This window comes from Phoca vitulina, unplaced genomic scaffold, assembly GCF_004348235.1.
Source record: "Phoca vitulina isolate PV1807 unplaced genomic scaffold, GSC_HSeal_1.0 scaffold13, whole genome shotgun sequence".
Classification (NCBI taxonomy): Eukaryota; Metazoa; Chordata; class Mammalia; order Carnivora; family Phocidae; genus Phoca; species Phoca vitulina.
The window spans coordinates 28,218,033-28,239,581 of NW_022589716.1; the positions used below are offsets into that span (position 1 = coordinate 28,218,033).

The following is a 21,549-nucleotide window of genomic DNA, read 5'->3' on the forward strand; positions in this document are numbered from 1 at the left end:
TTTTATGTCCAAAACATTTGAAAAGATATGAAAGGCAAAAAACACAGCCAGGCTGTTTTACTTAAAGGTCAATATTCTAATTAGCTCTTTCTTGCTTCATAGCATCTAAAAGTTTTTGTGGGGCTGGACACAGGGAGAGGTAGAACTTCTTTCACTACTTTTGAATCCCTGAGTCTTGAAAAGCCAGAGGTAAGGGAAAAAAAGTAAACCAACTCTCATTTGCCAGAAGCCTTCCTTTTTAAATTCCAGGGCTTGGGTTTGTTTGTTTGTTTGTTTGTTGGGGCTGGGGCGGGATGGTGATGAAAAGGTTTAAACTAATGATTAAAACGAATTTCCAGGTTACATGAAGAAAGTCTAAATCATATACATTCAAGTGGAAAATGGCACTAACTGCTCTGCAGTCATCATTCTTAGGCTGCTCTTTGCTGCAAAGCAGAAGCAGAGGAGGCCAACAAGATTGCTTTCTTGATTCTAAAATGGCAAGACTTAAAAATGTGTTCATTCATATACAATAAATATTCTACAATTTAACACAAATATTTGCTGAACTGAAGGTCAAATTATAATCCTCCAGAACAGACCTATAGAAAAAGCCTGATTTATCTGCAAACTACAAATATTCTTACTCTAAAGGACAATCCATCAGTCCAGTCCAAAAGCCTGTTCTTTAAAGGAAAGAAAAAAATATTTTAAGAAAACCGCATTCTGTACCTTACTTTCTACAATCTAGATAGATTTGCTCAATTACAGAAAGGTAAGAGAGTTTTACAATGAAAGACTAAGTAGCAGACACCACCATGAAGTCCAAGTGAGAAGTTTAGCTCATACCTCTTTCCTCAAAAATCTGATTTGTTTGCACTAGGGTTAGAAAAGTTAAAATGACACAAAAATAGCCAAGATATATTTGTCATTATGTTAGAATTTGAAAGATTTTTCCACAACACACTAAGACTTTGGAGAAAACTACTGTAAATTTAAATTTCACTTTATGGGTAAGGCACTTGAAGAAGTAAAGAGTTACAAATACAACCCTCATTCCTAAACCATTATTTCATATAAAACTAGAGGGCCTGTAGAAAGGAAGGAGGAATAGGGAAAAAATAATTAGACCTATTTACTTGACAAAAATTAATGAAATGGAAACAAACTTCTGGTGATTGCAAAAGAAAACTGAAAAGTAAAGATTATACTGGTCAGTAAGAAAAACAAAGCAATATCCTTATACAATTTTCTGAGCATGTTATGAATAAAATTAATTCTGAAAATACACCTTTCAAAACCACAAGAGGATCACAATGATTCATCAAGTTACCATTAGCTGGTTTAACTAATAGGATTAAGCCCAACACTAAATTTAGCAGAAGTTCCCCAGTTAGGGATCAACGTGGTTGCTGTGTACTAAATTTATTCATGTTTGTATAGGATATTTCCTGTTTGCAAATGTTTTTAAAAACTAGGTATGATTTTTTAAGTTTGCATGTAACATCTCTAGAAGCCAACTTTGCAGTTCAGCATTAGTCTCTATTTTCATATTCTCAAAGTTTGTGTTCCATTAATTAAATCCTTATTAACAGCTACCAGATTAATTTAAGATGTCACAAATTCTTATTTACCAGAACATTCCAACTCATCAGATGTATCTTCTTTCATGAAATTCATTATTAGATCAATGAGTTTTGAAAATACTGAAAATACAGGGGCACCTGGGTGACTCAGTTGGTTAAGCATCTGCCTTTGGCTTAGGTCATGATCCCAGGGTCCTGGAATCGAGCCCCACATTGGACTCCCTGCTGGGCGGGGAGCCTGCTTCTCCCTCTCCCTTGCTGCTCCCCCTGCTTGTGCACCCGATTCCACAGGCTCTCTGTCAAACAAATAAAATCCAAAAAAAAAAAAAAGGAAGCGAAAATATTTATATACAATTAAGAGGCTTCATTTATAAAACAATGCCAACTGAAAGAGAAAGATCGTCCAGGACTTCAATCCTGAAAAATAATAGATAAAATACCGATATCTAAATTACTAATAGTTCAAAAACTTCTTCAGCCCACCTCTTGAAAATCCCTTGCTAAGAGAACTCCAGCCATTCTGAGTCCTATTCAGCTGTAAAATTTCTAAGAAAAATAGACTTCATGATCTTGTCAATTTTAATCCTTTTCCTCCGTAAGCCATATTGCATCTAGACCACTCTAGTCACTGTTCTATAACTTTCAAGATAGCTCTATTTCTACAACCTTAAGCCAGCAAGCACAGAACAAAATGGAACGTAAGAGAAAGGCATTTTTTAGTTCTGAGAAGGTGAACCTTTTTAAAATAGACACTGGTTCAGAAGAATTCTATTTTGCAATACACTGCTGTCTCAGCTGTGACCAGAGGAGCAGGTATTAACTTGAAAGGGAGATAATAAAGGGACTTAATGTTAACAGATTATGCAAAGAGTAAAATTAGGAACTAAAGAGAGGAAGTAAACAAATGTTGGCAGTATTTCCAAGTCACTCACCAAGTGCTTTTTTTAAAAATTTTAATGTACATACCCTTTTGCAGAAAAGGCTAACCGATATATGACATTATTTTAAAATCAGAGATTGGGAGAATGGATTACACTTCAAAAGTTACACCTAAGAGTACAAAAGCAGCAGCACATTAAGACCCTGCCTCTGAAGATTTAACAGTGTGTCAGTGGCACTACCCTTGCCCATGTGGACTTCAAATTTAAATTTGGAGCAAAAATGTAAACAAGAAATTCCACTACAAAATGAAATGCACAAAGTTCTTCAATGATCACAGAAAAAAAGAATCAAGAGGTTTCCCAAAAGAGTTGACATGAGCTGGGTCTTCTTAAGGTGGATTTTACCAAGTAACACTAAGGTAAAAGTCTTCAGGCAACACAGTGACATGAGAGAACATGCTGAGGGAACACAAGTTTGAGTAGAAGGTGCATGGTAAGAAGTGGCAAAGATGAGCTGGTAGGTAGGACAGAACCAGACCATGCTGGGCCTTGCAGGTCCTTTAGGGAGACAAGGCAATACCTCCTCGGGCAATCAGACAGCAACAGATTCTAGGCAGACAAGCTACATGATCTATGTGTTTTCTAGAGAGATCACCGAACACCTGGCTGAGCAAAGCTACTGCAATAGTCCAGGTGCAGGTCTGTACTGTAGAGATTTGCAATTAATGAAGTTCACACTGAACTAAAAAATGAAATAATGAGGACCTAATTAAGGTGGTAGCAACAGAAATACAGGAGGAATAAAGCAACAGAATTTTTAACATCTGACTGCTATAGCTGGGTGTCTAAAGTGATGTCTATAGACTGGTGGCAGTATATATGTCAATGACATTTTCAGAAAAAACTTATCAGAAACAATATGAATGTGAAAATGGAAAAGATCCGAGTCGAGTGCAACTGTGCTATAAATAAACTCGGGGCTGGGAATGTAAACTCTAAGCCTCATTTCATTATCTGTAAAATGGAGATATACAGCATACCCCTAAAAGGATTAAATGAGACAATGCATGAAATAGGCTTAATATGGTGCCTGCTGTTGGTTAAATGTTGGTTAAATGTTGGCCCTTATCAGCATTATTATTAGGTTGGGTGCAGGTTACTGATGAAGCCTTTGATGAGGTGTGTCCCACTCTTCTTCCTGTTACCCAATGAAGCTCCTTCTAGATCTGTGTTCCAGTTACTTCCTCAATAACGGTTATTCAATAAATGCCAAGCATGAAAAAGTGCAAATGTACACCTGTTCTATTAGAACCAAGCTTTGCCTTGGTGCATGACACAGTATTAACTATTTCAGCAATACAAACTTTCCAAAAAAAAAAAGGAAAGCAAAGCACCGGAGTCTGTCTTTTAATTAAATCACAAAGACTAAGAATACCCCTAGGGCTGCAGTACACCTGTCTGTAGTTAATACACCTTCCACACCAGGTGTTTTGACAGAAAGCCCTTATCTTAAAGATCCATCAGAGGAGAGTAACTGAATCCAGTGTTTTGGTCAGTCTGCGATGAGTTTAACTTCTTTTCTTTTAAAGATTTTATTTATTTATTTATAGGACAGAGAGAGACACAGCGAGAGAGAGAACACAAGCAGGGGAAGTGGGAGAGGGAGAAGGAGGCTTCCTGCTGAGCAGGGAGCCCGATGTGGGGCTCGATCCCAGGACCCTGGGATCATGACCTGAGCCGAAGGCAGACGCTTAACAACTGAGCCACCCAGGTGCCCCCTGAGTTTAATTTCTTAGACTGGGAAAGAGAGGGACAAAGATTCTTAGGTCCATAAATGAAGGATTTCAAAATAAAAACATTAACCGTAAATAAGGAAATTTCAACTATACAAACTCTTGCCAAAAAGTTGTAACAGATAAAGCCTTCCTATTCAGAGATTCTGAAATGTATAAATATCAACTGACATATCTTGGGGGTGGAGGAGTGCGACATTACAAATAAATTATTTTCAATATACTTTAGACAAGTAATTTGGCATCGTGATATTTAAGTCATTTCATTATTACATTATAAACTGCCAAAACTGACATAAATCACAGTATTTTATAACTGGCGGAGACAAAGAAATCATCCAGTTCTGTGAATTTCAGGGAACTTCAATTAACTGCAACCCACAGTTTAAAATCCCAACCCGGCATATATATTTGTACGTATATAACATCATCCAATGTGATATTTTTAAAGCTTTTATTCACAATGTAATTGCAGTAAGCGGAGACTGTGTACGGTGAAACTTTTAAGACATCCTAAGCACTGAGAAAAAAACAGAAATCTTTGAAACATAATTACATCACATTTCAGTCAGTCTGGATAGCCACATTCCACAATCCTCACAACCCTTCAATAAAGGGGGAAAAAAACATACTAATTGCAGAATTTCATGTTGCTAAGACTCACCAAGATCAGAAATGAGTTCTTCACATAGAATTTCTGAGGGGTTCTTTGTACAACATTTACAGGTTGGGTAGACAAGAAGAGAGGCATTGTCAGGCACATTACGCTGAGCTGGGGGGGGGGGTGCGAGGGGGAGGCAGAGAGAAAACCAAGGGGCAAAGAACACTCTACCTACCCACCTCCCCCTATTATCACTCCTGTCTTGAGCACCAAAACGCAATCCCCCCTCTTATAAATACTTCAATGATGCACACCAAAAGTACATGTCAGGATGAGTTACTGTCATACATTTTGTCCCAGAGTACTCAACAACAAATTAGATGTCCTGTGACTCCCTCAATTTTCTTAACTGGAGAAAAACACCCCACAAATAAAGACAGCAATGCATACACTGGAAAGCAGAATCTGCATATTAGAACAGAGACCGAACGCCTAATTATATGTGCTCCATCAGACTCTGCCCAGGCACCACTTCCTTGGGAGAGTCCGTCACAAACTCACTGCTGCCTCAACTACTGATTTTAACGGTGGCATGCCATGTTCTCTCAAAGAATTGTGTAATTTTCTGAATGAGTCAAGTGATAAACAGTACTTCAAAGGTGATTTTAAGACAGCAGTATTATACTGCATATTCTCGGCCCATTTTCTTGAGTATATTTATATTTCATCAAGAGACAGAGTGAGAAAAACTCAATGTTACAAAGAGAAACATCACAACAAGCAAAATAAATCGCCTAACCTATATTGGCTTATGTTAACCTTCTACATCATAGATGATACGATTAAGCTAATAATCTCAGAATTCTAAACAGAGTGGACATTATATTATTGCCCTTATTTAATTTAAATGGCCCTGGAAAAGTGTTCTCCCCTAAGACAGCGAAGGAGGAAGGGAAGGAATTAAAAGAATGCAGTTAAAACATTTTGGTTCCATATTGATTTGTCCATTTAATTATGTCACCTTTCTATTTCTTCTATTCTACTAACTGGGTATGCAATCAACTAAGTTACTTAACTTTTCTGAGTCTCAACTTCCTCAACTGTGAAAGCTGGAATAACAACTCTATCTCAGGTTGCTTTAAGTGTTACACTGGGAAAACAGACAAAAAACTGGTATGGTAAATGTAAAGTGCTATGCAAATACATAGTATTTGAGAATATCATCTTCTTAAGATTTAGTCTAAATGTTCAAGTGCCTGTGCAATACATCGCACATGAGTGCTCAAATATTTGTCCCTTTATTCCATCATCATTTAAAACTTAGGTGCCAAAAGTTCAATTCTGAAAAACAAAGACTATCTCATGTACTACTTATGTATTTCTCCCTAGTAATATTAAGAAATCAGTTGTGCCTTTAGAATGATTAGTCATTCAATCCAATACAATCCAATCCATCAACAGCTTTATTATTTTTCAGGATGTATTCTGTGCTAGGTCCTGTGCCAAGCTGCTACAAACATTCACTCACTCAATCCATGTAATACCCCTATGGAGAATTTACTATTCACAAATGAAACACTAAAGCACAAGGTTAAGTAACCTGCCCAAGGTCACAAGGTTAGCAAATGACAGGGCTGGTGTTACTCAAACTTAGGTCTGACACCAAAGCCTTGGCTCTCAACTACAACTACCACTCTCCAATATGGTAGCCACATGTGGCTACTGAGCACTTGAAAGGTGGCTAGTCTGAACTGTAGTTGTGCTGTAATTTGTAAAATGCATACCAGATCGTGAAAACCTAGTATGATAAAAAGAATGTAAAATATCTCACTGCAATTTTATACTGATTACATACTGAAATGATAGTATTTTGGATATAATTGATTAAACAAAATAAATTCTTAAAAATAATTTCACCTAGGGGCACCTGGGTGGCTCAGTTGGTTAAGCGTCTGCCTTCGGCTCAGGTCATGATCTCAGAGTCTTGGGATCAAGTTGGGCTCCCTGCTCAGCGGGGAGCCTGCTTCTCCCTCTGCCTGCCGCTCCCCCTGCTTGTGCTCTCTCTCTCTCTGACAAATACATAAATAAAATCTTTAAAAATAATAATTTCACCTGCTTTTTACTTTCTTACTGTGTCTAATGAAGTATAAAATTTCATGTGGCTTGCTATGTATATACATATATTGGACAGCACTGAGTTAGAACATCATACAGGACATTTGTAATACCACGAGCACAAAACAGCTTTAAATTTACCAACAGAACATGTTTTAAAGTACAAATATATTCTCCAATATCAGCTAATAGTTGTTTACATGCTAAATTAGTGTAACCAATATAAACAAAACTTTACAATCTCAATGTAAAATGTTATTTAAATTTCAATATTCTAGAATTAAATTTTTAGAACTTATTACGAATATTGGTTTTTCCAACTACAAGTGATACCAACTCAGCTACACTACAGAAATTACAGAAAAGCATACACACAAAAGAATCCGTCATGCTACTGCTCAGACTATTTTGATCACTCATTACTTCCAGGTATATATATTAAATTAGGTGGTATGAAATATTAAGGTGGGATCATATTGTTTCATCATTTTGAAACTTGTTTTTTCCTAATATTATGAACATTTCCTTTTATTACATATTCTAAAAGTTAACATTTTATTTTGAAATAAGTACAGATTCACAGGATGTTGCAAAAATAGTATGAGGTCCCATATAATTTGTACCCTGTTTCCCAGATAGGGCTGCGTTCTCTGGATTATAGTACATCAAAACCAAGAAACTGACACTGGAAATGTGTATGTACCATTCTGTGTCACCTTATCACACGTACAGATTCATGTAACCACCACCACAATCAAGATTAGATTTAATCAACACAAAACTTTCCCTCTCAGTACCCCTTTACAGTCACACCCATCTCCCTCCCACCCCATCAGCCCTAACCTAACCCTTGGCAACTGCTAATCTGTTCTAACTTTATTACAAAAATGTTAATGGACGCCTACAGTGTGTGACCTTTAGAGATTGGCTTTTTTCACTCAGCATCATGCCCTTGAAATCCATGCCAGTTGTTGTACGTATCAAGAGTTAGTTCCTTCTTAATTGCTGAGTAGTATTCCATGTAGTATGGATGTACCACGCACCTACTGAAAGACATTTGGGTTATTTCCAGTTTTAGGGTATTACAAATAAAGCTGCCATGAACATTTGTTAACAGGTTCTGCGTGAACTTAAGTTTCCATTTCTCTGGGATAAATGCCCAGGAATGCAACTACTAGGTCATACAGTAATTATATGGTTAATTTTGCAAGAAACTGCCAAGCTATTTTCCAGAGCGGTTTTATCATTTTACATTCCCACCAAAAGAAACAGTTCAAAACATTTTTAAGAGCTGCAAAATATTTATAACTATTGCATGGTTTTTAACAATTCCCTGCTGATTTCTATGCAGGTTTTTTTTTGTTAAGAATTACTATCAAACTCCACTTTTGGGGCCAGAGACCCCTGTGGTGTTAGCGAAAGACTGCCCCTCATGTAGCACACTACCAACACTTGTGAGTTCATCAGCCAGCCAGTCCTTTTTTGTTATAATAGTAACTAATGTATTTACACAGAAATTTTTATATGCAGATAACACTTATTCCTAGAAGTTGAACTGTTGGGTCACAAGGTACAAATATTTTTAAGGGAACTGATACCAACTGGCCTTCAGAAAATGTAAAGCAACTTACCCAACCACCAAGGGTCTGTGACAATGTCCACTTCTTCCTAGACTCACTAAAAAATTTTTAGTCTTTAAACTGATTTGCGAAAAATGTTGTTTTGTACTGAAGTAATGGGAAGGTTATATATTTCTCATGTTTCCTGACTCAATCTGTAGTTCTTTTATTAATTACCTATTCATATTCTTTGGCAACATTTTATTGAAACGTTAGTTTACTGATTGTAAAACTTGGTTCTAACGTATATTGCAAAGAAATAGCTTTTTAGAATACATATATCTGAAATCCAACTCACATTAATAGGGCAAGACAGTATCTGATTTTACAATGTGAAAAAGATAAAAGTTTAGTTGATATGGTCCCCCAATTTATAAATATTCTTATATTACACATAATGTATTTATTAAGAAATCACCTCTTATGCCAGCTCTAGGCTAAAAACATGAATGTGGATCACTTCTCTTAACTTCACTTTGAAATGCCAAGACATAAATTTTCCATAACAAACATCAAAACTATCTCCAGCTTCATTAAGAAACATGGCTGCTTCTCATCCAACCAACAGTTCTCAAAAGCGTGCTCCCTAGACCAGCACCAGCAGCACTAACATCACCTAGTAACTTTTAAGGAATGCAAATTCACAGGCTCTAACCCAGACCTACTTAATAAAAAACCAGAAGGTGGGGCGTAGAGCAGGCAATCAAGCAATGTGTTTCAGCAAGCGTTCCAGGCGATTCTGATATAGGCTAAAGTTTGAGAACCACCATTCTAAACAAATTTAATATAAAAACATTAAATCTGGATTGCCTTATATACTTATTTTTTTCATGAAAGACTTTGGCAAAGTTAATCATGCCACAGATATTAAGAATTCAAAGACATATTTTCATTCTCCCCCAAATTAAAACAACCCAAAAAGAAAACTGGAAACTGGATGTTAGCTTTATTTCCTACAAAAAGGAATCCTAAAATCCATGAAGTGTTCACAAAAAATTTCCCTTAGAAGAAAAACCCAAAATGAACCATATAAAACCAACAGGTCAGAACGCATGTCTTTCAAATCAGAGACTCAATTTGTTTTGTATCACACACTGCCTGATATTCCCACTCCTACAACACTTGGAAAATTCAATGAACTAGCATATTAAACAGCACCTGGAAAACTACAGTTACTCAAATATTTGCAGTCCAGGGAATAAATAAATAAATTGGTCAACAAATAAAAATAATTCTGCATGGCAGAATAAAAGTGACCTTTATGTTTTTGTTTTGTCCCCAAACTTCTTATGATAAGCATGTATTACCACCCTGACAACTAAAATAAAGGAGAATCATGACTATATGTAATGATACAGGAAAATAACCTACAACACCTGAGTTATTTTAAATTTTACCAATGCACTGATAAATCTCTTTCCTTTATCTGTATGATAAAAATTTACAAGATGCTGGGGTAGTACCAGATAAACAGTTCCAGCCCTCATGTTTATTAAAGTTTGAAAATCAAAGTGAATATATGAGTATTAACCCAGTTACAAAGGTGTGTTACTATGGTAGCTATTTCCTATCCACCTGGGTAAGTGTCCCATTTCCCTCCAAGTAAGACTCTGCAGGTATGTTAGGCTTGGCCAATCTACCTGTCCCAACCCCCAGGCAACAAAGAATGGTCCAGGAATTGGGCAAGTAACAGGGGTCCTGATTCCTGCAGCTTATTCTGAGTTTAAATGGTATTCTTCTCACTATTATGTAAGATAGCAAAAAAAAAAAATTTTTTTTTTAATATTTTATTTACTTGAGAGAGCAAGCAAGCGTGTGAAAAGCAAGGGGAGGGGCGGGGCGGCAGAAGGAGAAGGACAAGTTGACTCCCTTCTGGGCAGGGAGCCCAACGTGGGGCTCAATCCCAGGACCCCAAGATCGTGACCTGAGCAGAAGGCAGACACTTAACCAACTGAGCCACCCAGGTGCCCCAAGACAACAGTTTTGTTTTGACTGAAGGTAGTTTGAGCTGAATTCTTATTTCTTGAAACCTTGAACATTCTGACAGACTTAAGATATTAACTTTTAGTTCTGTAAAAGAATGAACAGTACATAAACCTTATAACCTACATATGAAATCTGATCTCTTCTCAGAAAGCAGTCACCAGGTTTGTTTTCTCCATGACTAACTACCATATACTCAATAGGTTTTAAGATCCAATACAGGCTGATAAAATTGGCATCCTACATCACCTTTAATTTCCTGTCCCTCCCAAAGTCCACTTCATCTTAAAATGTATTGCTAATGCTCTTAAAGTTTTAAGTAAGATTTTTTGTTTTTGTTTTTTTTACATATCCCCTCCACCAGTTTCTTTTCTCAAAGGATCATTTAAATAGTTTTTCTAAATTGACATCGGGAGGGGAGAGCAGTAGTATCTAATCCTATTGAAAAATTAAAATTTCACCTGTTTACCTTGTGATTTCAACTATTCATGATTTCTGACTAACACTGCAGTTTACTTGTATTGTCTTTACTGAAAATTCTTCTTTGACGCAACAGTCAATCACTGCATGGAACTGAAATTAAAGCTAAATAAGTGACTGAGTCAAGACTTCAATTTAACAGAAGTAATTAATCCAAATTACTCAACAGAATATACTCCACGTATAACTTCCAACTTACAGATATATTAACACAAGAGAACTTATACAATGGACAGCATAACATCTCCATCAACACCCAACACGTTTTGTACCCATTTTTAAACTGCCTTTAGATGCCAGCTTACATGCACACCCATCTAGTTCCTTAAAATTGATTTTGCACAAAATGACTGATCTTTCGCTTTATTATCAGACTTTTATGACTTCTGGCTGCTTAAATAACCAAATGGGCAACCAAAAAGGATTAGGACTTATCAGTTATTATTTAGATAAATGTGCTAATGCTCTGAAGCTCCAAACCACTCCAGGAAGTACTTTAAATGCACTGCCTTACAGCGTCCAAGGCTCAAGCTCTGTGTTTAATTTCCAGCACACGTTTAGAAAAACAAAACCAGAAAAACAGGAATACTACTTTTAAGGACACACTTAATAAAGACAGCTTTCCCCTAAACCAGTAACATTACACACACGATTCAAGCCCTACTATGAAAGCATATTTATCAGATAAAACTTTTAAACTGGAACAGTTTTAAAGGGGATTCCAACTGAAACTCCTAGTCTTCATCTATTCTATATACATTTACTGAACTCCTGTCAAGTGCCAGGCACTGTACTAGATTTTTAAGCTGTGAAAAAGGTCCTGCCCTCAGGGGGTACCTGGGTGGCTCCAGTTAGTTAAGCATCAGACTCTTGGTTTCCGTTCAGGTCATGATCTCAGGGTCATCAGATGGAGCCCCACATTGGGCTCTGACGCTGTGCATGGAGACTGCTTAAGATTCTCTCTCTCCCTCTGTCCCCACCCTCCCTCCCTCTCTCAAATTAGTTAAAAAAAAAAGAGAGAGAGAGAGAGAGAGAGAGAGAGAGAAAGGTCCTGCCCTCAAAAAAGGTAAAACCTAACAGGTGATCAAATAAAAATTCTGTTCAAGTGTTACAATAAGTTATACACGATTTGGAGAGTGAGGCAATTAAATAAAAATCCAATTCAAGTGTTACAATGAGGTACACCTGATTGGAGGGTGATGAAAAGGGTTCCTGAGACATCCAGAAGGACAAATAGGAGGGAGGACACAGAAGGAAGGGAAAGCATTTCAGAGGAAATCCAGAGGAACAGAAGGTGTGAAGGTATAGAAATGAGGTATCATGGTCCATGCTTGGGAAACAAGCAGTTTGGCAGGAAACACACACATGGTATATGTGGAGGGCAGATGAGGTGTGGTGGCAGTCTGCCTCCAGAAATCCTAAAGGAATATGAAAGGACTAAATCAGAAGCCCCTTGTGATGCTCAGCATTTGGACTTTACCTTAAAGGCAATAAGAACTAGGAGATAATTTAAGTGGACCAAGTAGAAAGGCCCCAAAACCAGGTGGATTTGATTGCCATGAGCATGCATGTGTAAGGGTGGTGACGGATGGTTATTATATAGTAAATGTGAATTACCAGTCTGTGGGGAGAAGTGGAAAGGTGTGGATGACATCTGAAGTGAGGGAAGAGCTGAAAAGGATGTAGGAGGGAGCAAACAACTAACTTGTATCAGCCTGTACAACAAATTCTACACCTAAGAATCATAAAGGCCTCATTTAAATCCCAGATTCAGTAAGGCCTTCCCCAATGTACCCACACAGACCAACTATCTCCACCATGTACTCATTCATTCCATGCCTACCATCACTGGGCGCTTCACAACACTGAAGATCTTTTTATTGTCTCACCTTTTCAACATTTGTTAGGTTCCCTGAATGCAGGAATTTTCGGTTTACTTAACCAATGACTTGAAATATAAATGACTGATAAACACTACAACTGATGAGAGGCAAAAGCTTACTCCATTGATGTACTGTATAAAGTTCCACACACCAGGTTTTATCCTTACACCTAATGATGTGTGAATTTACACTACAGATGAAAGAAGACAGCTGTGTTAAAGTATGTAGATAATAATAAGCTATCAAAGAGAAATCCTATCTCTAGAATGTGTAAGGGTCTACATGCAGAGTTGAGCTCTAAGATACTCAGGATAAAACAGCAGCACTGGTAAAATAAACAAGAACCACACACACTAACATAGATGAATCTCAAGAAGCCAGACCTAGGAGTGCACCTAACTGTATGACTCCACTTACACCAAATTCAGAAACACGCAGAACTTCTCCCCAGCGCTGGAAGTCAGGACAGTGGCTGAAGTGACCGTCAAGAGTGTACAATGGACTCTGGGGTCCTGGTATTCTGTTTCTTAATCTGGGTGCAAGTTACATGGTGTGTTCACCTTGTGAAGATTCCTCAAGCCTTTTAATTGTAGTTTGTGCACTTCTCTATATGTATGCTACAGTTCACAAAGTTTACTTAAAGGGGCGCCTGGGTGGCTCAGTGGGTTAAGCATCCAACTCTTGACTTTGGCTCAGGTCATGATCTCAGGGTCTTGGAATGGAGCCCTGAGTCTGGCTCCCTGCTCAGTGCAGAGTCTACTTGAGATTCTCTCTCTCAAAATAAATAAAAATCTTTAAAATAATAAAATAAACCTTAAACAAACAAAAAACTCCTTACCTAAAAAAAGAGGGAGGGAACATTCCTGACGGAGAGGATAAAGGAAGATGACACAAACAAAAAAGGCCCTGGTGACAGAGCCAAACAGAAAATGAGAGCCAGAAAGACTAGAATGTTTTAGTTCAAACTGCAAAAGGAGACATTTAGAGATCCACTATTACCTAAAGTTCCAGTGAACTGAGTTAGTGCTGCAACTTCCTCAAGTAGCTGCCATTTACCAAGTTTTTATTAATCTTGGAATTTCTTCAGCATTGACAGAAGCACAGGATAAATGTATGCCACATGAGTAATCCATTCAAACCTCCCATCCCAGTAACTAACAGGACACACTGACAAGTTAGCTGGCCTGGCCTCAGTATATGGCATGCAACTAAGGAAAAGTTGAGTAGCCTGAACACAAAGATTCCAACTCTAAATTGTCCCCAACCCAATAAGCTAAATGGCAGAGGCTACACCTACAGAATTGTCCCTTGCTCCAAAAGAAAGGAGCATGCGTGCTGCCCAACAAGGCAAATGTGTACCTCAACACTGTCTAGAAAGTGGTTCTCATCACTCCCCCAGTTCTCATCATTCTATAGTTCCATATTCTGCTCTAATTTCTCAAAACACTTGCCACTGGCCGAAATTATTTTATTTTTCTGTTTACCTGCTATTTTCTCTTCTTGTCCATAGTATTTCAAATTTCATGAGAACAAGGACCTTGTCTGTCTTTCCACCACTGTACACCCAGAGCCCATTTGGCTGTGTGCTCAATAAAAACTTGTCAAATAACCACAACTACCCAGGTAATTTACTTTAAGGTCACCAAGTATACATAAGATCAAGTCAGTACCAATAAATCAGTAAGTCCAATGTAATAGCAAATACAAAATAAATTATCACTGCTTCTGGGTAAGAGTGATCTTTAAAACTCTACCAGCTTTGAGGCCGAAAGGTTTGGTAAGGTTTGATGGTTCAGAAGACAGGTAATTTTTCCATGTATTTTATGGAGAAATGTTATGAAAGACAAACACTACAGTAAAACCCATGTGACCTAAGGAGCAAAACCACTGTGGTGGATGATCAGAAACCATAGGGAAGAGGCCTGGCTCTACTCTAGGTTAGGTACACCCCACCCCTGCTTTCTGGGAGTTTTCCTACCTGAAAATTACCTCAGGGCAATGCACTTTTGAAGCAAGATCAGAACTTTCACATACCGCTAATTATGTATGTTTTCCCCTAAAACTTCTAAAGTACTTCATGACTATTCAAGGGATATTGAGTTGTTCGGCTATCTGAATTTAAGGAGAGAAAATGTCCAAATTTATAACTTCAAAAAATGAGTTCCGGAACAAGGGAAACGTTTTACCAACAAAATGGAGTACCAACTTCTAATTCAATATGCTGACTACCAACTTTTTTTTTAAGTGACATAATCTTATTACACATCAGTAAATTCCTCACTTCTACTGTCTGCAAGAGCTCTAAAAAACAGTACACTTTTCAGAGGGATGGTAGTTCAATAAACATGATTTGAACCCAGTATCAGGATAAAATCTGGCACTGAAAACTACAAAATAAATCTATGGTAATTACCCAAAGCAAAAATTGACCAATTTTCAAGTGAGTGTCATTTAAGCAGTAGCTGAAGGTCAAAATGCAGCACTATGATCAAAGAACGACTAATCAACTAGAGCTGCAGAGTGTGTTTATGTCCAAAAAAGACATTATTAGATTCAGAGAAGTAGCAAGACCGAAGCAAAGTATGTTTAATTTACCACCGAGTCTAGGAAGTTACTCTCAACACTCAAGAACTTCAACTTAACAAAATGGTTAAGTAAATTTGTTAATTTGCAGGGATTTTTCCTTCTAAAAGCTAATAGTATCATCTTTCAAGAGACTGGCAAAGTAGGCTGGGAAATCCTACTTTATCTATCCCTATTTATCACCTAGGAAAGAGATAGTGTTTCCTCCCCACCCACAGCCACCTTATATACACACTCCTTTATTTCCTATGTTGAAAGGCTTAGGGCAGAGTTCTCTCAGCCTGGTGAGGAGGCAACCTTCCCCACTGCAGGTGACCCATCCATGCTCTTAAGTTGTATCACAGAACAGACAGGAGAAAACCTATGACGTGATGGAAATCTTCTAAAACTGGTTTTGTGGTGATGGTTGCACAAGTCTTTAAAATAACTAAAATTCAATGAATCGTGCACTTACAATTAGTGAATTCCATAGTATGTAAATCATACCTCAATAAAACTATAAAATAATCACCAGCAAGGGGTACAAAGTGGGATGATACAGTTAGAAAAAGGAGTGTATCTAAGACCCAAAAAACCCTCCATATAATTGACACATCCAATATAGATCTCTATTGCCCCCTGAACCTCCAAGTAGCCTATTAAGTATTTCCTCCTCCTTCCCTTAACATGTTCCTTAGGAGCATCTGACCCCCTTCCATTCTGCTCTATGCTGCTCCAATAAGAAAAAAAAGATCTTATGAATCACTTTCATGAATCTACCTGCAGAATTCAACATATAAAGTACACATGGCAATAACAATGAAAAGTTGGCAGATGATTCTGTAGAAATCAATTCCCTTTTCAGAAGAAATGGGGAGGAGGAGGAGGCATCCTAATTGATTCCCCAAGCCAGACTGCTCCAATCTCCCATACAGCACTTTATTTATACCTCTCTTAGAGCCTTTATCACTTGGATTCTGCTCATCCTTGTTGTACATGCCTAACCAATCCCCACCCCCACCCCTTGCCAATGTCTTGACCAGTATCTCACATCCTAGGAATTTAATAAATGTTCTTTGGATAAGTTATTATTCTCATCAAATTAAGTGACACCAATTCTATCCTCAAAGGATAAATACAGTTCTGTGTCCTACTGGACTTAACTACTAATTAAAACCTGACTTCCTTGGTTGACTTGGTAGATGATGGCAACAAAGACAAAAATGATGAACAAACTCCAAAATGACCACTGGCTAGGCCACCAGCTAGGCTGTTGTTATAATACGAATACGAAGCACCAGCTCAGAGCAATAAAACCCAATTTCTATACCAGTTAACAGGTTAACGAAGCCCTTTTATCATTTTTAAAAGTTACTCTAAAATCACAAATTTTTGCCTATTACTCAGCATCCAAAACCTAACAAGTTTTGTACTGTCATCAATACCAGATCTGATTAAAACTATGCAAGGCAAAAAATATTAAATCTCTGAGGTACCAAAAAATTACAAGAAAAAGACCCAGGAAAATCACACAGCAAGTAGCTAGTATGGCAGAGAAATTAACCAACAGTTTCTACACCTGATAAGGCCTGGATGAAGACCTCTGAAATTCGCCTTTCCACATGAAACACATTCACAGCCTAAGAAAGCCAAAACGTTGTTTGCTTTCCAATTAATGACGACTTCAATAATAGATATCAAACACCAAAACACTGACAATAACCAAGATGAAAACAAACAGGCCATGTAAAGATATCATGACTTTGTAAGAGTTTAAGTCCTCCAAAAATTAAACGAAAACCCTTAAAGAGGTAAGTATCCTGTTCCTGAACAGACTCTAAAATATTTCGTCTTCAGTAACTTAATGTATTTGTTAAAAAACTGAATTTCACTGTCATCATCTGTAACTCTGAAAAAACTTTAAATATTTCCATAGCTTTTAAAAAAAAAACCTCCCACATGCTTCCAAAAAGTTGGTAAGTCAGATTTTTTTTTAAATACACGTAGAAACTGAAATGCATTTCATTATAAGATTATTCCCAGCAATACATCAGATGTAAACTTGAATTTGGTTTGCTCTTCACCAGTAAAGTTCTCAAGTTCTTAGGAGTTTCCTAGTCATTTACTTGAACGTCATCTACGGTAACACTCAAAGCAAAACCACAATAAAGAGGTTTGGCCTCTGAGGGATTCTACGTGTAAAAAAACATTACTCATAAATAAAATATAATCACTATTGCTTTAAATAACAAATACATTTCTAAACTTTCATGCCATTTGATGGAATTCCCTGTTTCACAGAGCAAAACAAAATCTATTAAGCTCCCAATAAGTGTTTTTTATTTTAACTAAATCTGTTCTATAGTTAATACAAAAATTGACATGAATTTGCTGTAAAAACTTCTGGAGAAATATTTTTAGTTCTTGAGTACTTTAATTCAAAGCACTCTTTATTTAAAGAGTTAGTGGAAGTCCCAGAAATGCTCCACGAGTAATTGGACCAATTCATCCCAGAATTATATTCTTTAGATTACCCAATATCCTAGGTAATCCAGGGTATAAATAAAGCAACGAAACCCTAACAGGACACATTTAGTAAAAAAAATAACATCCAGTCAGAACTATAGAGTACTACTACACAATCATATTGGAACACCACCAATTCAAAAACAAGTACCTGATGAAATGAGACTTCTGGCAATCAACTTAAGTCTTCAAGGACCCACTAGGAACTCACTCCTCCCAGCTTTCACACACATATACCCCAATGCCTTCCCATGAAATGACATCAAGAATAGCTTAACTTCAAACTCTAACATCACTGACACAAATTCCAGATTCAATTTAAAAGATGACCAGAAGGCTACAAAATCAGCTTCGACATTTTATCCAAATACATCTCAACGTTAAATGTGGAGTAGTCCAACTTGTTTTGATACCAGATGCGATTTACTACCTTCACAAAAGTGAAAAGGAATTCTTTCAACATTCTTTTCATTGTAATAAGGCTTTGAACACAAAAAAACTTCAATACAGTCTATTCATTTCACCATTTTGCAAAATCGTCCTCCATCACCACTCTGCATAAGCTAATCAGAAAAAAACACAAATTGACAGCTCAGCTTTCCAAAAAATGCGCTTTATCAAACCCCAACATTTATTTTCTAGTGCAAGAAAATAACAGACATTTGCAGTTCAAGACAGGAAAAGCACAACAACCAGCATAACTGTACATCCACCACTAAATCGCTCAGAGAAGAAAAAAATAACTCAGGACAGGCAAATTAAAAACATTCTACACATGGCAAAAATAAAAGGTCTAAAGTCCTACAATCCATAGCAAAAACACTGCTTCCTCTCTTTTTGAGCCAATACCAATAAGCCAATGGATACAAGTGTCAAATAAATCCAGCCTGTTTGAAATAAGACGAAAACTTGGAAAAATTCCCTCCCATAAATCATTCAGTGAATAGGACGCTTTCCACCCAACACGAAATAAATACACACAACCAAAACCACACATCACCCACCCCCCAAATGCAAAAAAGCCATAATCAACAAGTTGGAAAGAGGGCAGAAAGTATAGCTCTCCACCCTCTCCCCCACCTTATAAAAAAAAAAAAAAAAAAAAGTCCTTCAACAAAAGCTAACACAGATCTTCAAGTACCTGGTGGAGGTGCCTTTCCTCACATCGCAGATGCTGCATTTAAAGGCTTCAGCGCTGTTTCTGAAGGTGCAGACGCTACAATCCCAAAAGCCTTCGTCTGCGGCAGGTTTCGCTTGTCTTTTTGGCCTTCGGAGGAGTGAGGAGTGGGGGAAAGGGGAGGGAAGAGACACGGAGCAGGAAAACGGGGGAGAAACAGCAAAACACAGGCGCTGGTGAGCCGTCGCCAATTTCGCAGGAATCCAGGACTGGAAACTTCGCTCGGGCGACCACCCACCCACCCTTTTCGAGGACCGAAACAGGGACCCGGGGAGGGCACGGGGCGCCCCCACCGGCACCCTGCAACCTCCGGGCCCGGGCCGTGCTGCCTCGCACAGCAGGCGGCGGCGGCGGCGGCGGCGCCCCGGGAAGGGCCGCGGCGGGCGCAGGAAGCGGGCGGACTTGTGGACTTGAGCGTGGGGCTGGGGGGGCCGGCAGGGGAGCCGCGGGCCGGATCTGGAGGGGGCGCGCAGGGGCAGCCCGAGGCCGGCGGCGGGGAGTGGGCCGGCTCCTTCCCTCTCCCCTCCCATGCTAGCGCCCTCCCTCCCTCCCTCCCCACCTGGTTAAATCTCCCTTTGTCTGGGAGGAGTGGCGGCGGCGGCGGCGGCGGAGGGCGGCTGAGGAGGAGCCGCCATGGCTGCGGCGCGCACGGCCGCCGGCCCCGAGCGGGAGCGACACCGCCTCCCGCCGCCGCCGCCGCCGCCGCCGCCACCGCCCGCCGCCGCCTCCCCCCGCCCCCGGATCTCCCTCCTAAGCAGCGCCCCCCCCCCGCCCCGGGTGGCTCCGGGGCCTAGTCGTCGTCGGTCCCCGCCCGCCCCCAGCCCTCCCTCCCCTTCCGCCCCCTCAGCTCCGAGCAGGTACCTGGTCGGGCTCTTCTTGTCGCCCATGGTCATGGATGGGCTGTACCCCCGCCCCCCCCAAAGCCGAAACCGGCGCCGCTCGGAGGAGAAACGCCGTCCGGGGAGTCGTCGCGGACCGGCCCCCCTCCCTCCCCCGCGCCCGCCCGCCCGCCCTCAGCCGCTGGGGCTCGAGCTCCGGCCGCCGCCGCCGCCGCCGCCGCTGCCAGTCTCCGGACGAGACTAGTCCCCTCCAGCGCCGCCTCCGCCGAGTGACTGACGAGGGGCGGGGCCGGGCGCCGCGCGTCACGCGCCGTGTGGCCAATGGGAGGACGGCGGCCGGCGCCGCGAGGGCGGGGGCGGGGCGCGGGGGAGGGCGGGGCGTGGCGGACGTGGGCCGGGCCGTCGGTGTGCGTGCCCGGGAGTGTGTGCGCGCTGGGGGCGCGCGTGCCTGCCGGTGGCCCGGCGGCCCGGCGCGGCGGAGCGTGCGAGCCCGGCGGGGTGCACGTGGCCGCGCCCGGGAAGGGGCGATGGGCTTCGGACCCAGCGCGCCCGCCTTAAGGGGCTGTCGCGGGGACCCGGGCCCCGAAGCCGCCCCGGGGAAGTAGTTCCGCGCAGTTTGCGCGCGCCACTGGGGCTTGCAACTGCCGCGCCGCTTGCAACGCCTCGAGGCTTGTAGTGCTTCGGGAGCCGGCAGGGCCCTTTTCTTTTGGGTCGGGTTCCCCTGCTTTCTTCTGCTCCTCTGCCACGCGGAGCTTTGTATCTACCTCTCCTAAAGTCCCGGCCTCCTGCAGATACTCCAGTCCTAAGCCCCCTCCCAGGCCCCTGACGCAGGAGAGAACTGTGCTGAAAGGGTGTGGCACAACTAAAGGTTCCCCAAAGCCCGACACTCGACACTCGGGGACGCCAACTCCCGCTTGAGACCCCCACCCTCCCTGGCCAGAGCCTAAATAGGGCGTTTCCCTAGGGAAGTTGCTGTTCAAATCCTGACGGCCACGTGCCAGCAGTCTAACCTTGTGCCTCAGCTCCTTCATCTGCAAGGTGAGGCTAACAACCCTCCTCCTAGGGTTGTTCGGAAAATTCAGAGATGTAATGCACGAAAAGCACACCAGTCAGTACCTGGCACTGAGGAAGGACCAATACAAAGTATTGGGTTAAGAACTATTATAACTGGATCTGGGTTGAGCACTGTTTCCCCCGCTTTAGAAGATTCTTGAAGGCGAGGAACAGGTAGTACCCTTTACTTTCTGCCCAGCTTCAAGAATGCTTGCCAAATTGTCTTGAACGTGACTCAGGCCCCTTTGCCCTCAGGGAGTCAGGACCCTAGATGATTAGATAAAAGGCTTGGCTGGGCGGAAGCTCTGGGTGGGGGTAGGGAATTGGTCAAAGAATGATGCTAGAAGTTGGGAGGTGGGGATAGGGGTGTGGAGGGAAGATAAGACAGGCCCGCAGCATCTACTGAGATATGTTTATATGCAAACACAGAGTGGGTTATCAGGACTGCCCCTTGGAAGGGAAACATACCAAG

The 21,549-nt window shown here is 40.6% G+C and overlaps 1 protein-coding gene and 1 pseudogene across 2 annotated transcripts in view; both read right to left on the minus strand.

The window, feature by feature from the left end:
• RYBP (RING1 and YY1 binding protein) overlaps window positions 1–20,162 on the minus strand; it is an 82,293-nt gene extending 62,131 nt beyond the window's left edge. For both annotated transcript variants that reach the window (XR_004300385.1, XM_032411766.1), the window contains exons 1-2: window positions 20,047–20,162; window positions 19,150–19,275 (exon numbers count right to left, since the gene is read on the minus strand). Coding sequence is in view for 1 of the 2 variants with exons in the window: in XM_032411766.1 (XP_032267657.1) it covers window positions 19,150–19,275; window positions 20,047–20,078 (158 nt within the window). In the remaining variant the exon portion in view is untranslated. The remainder of the gene's footprint in view (window positions 1–19,149; window positions 19,276–20,046) is intronic.
• On the minus strand, window positions 8,311–8,456 carry LOC116637276 (annotated as a pseudogene).
• Window positions 20,163–21,549: the final 1,387 nt, after the last annotated feature.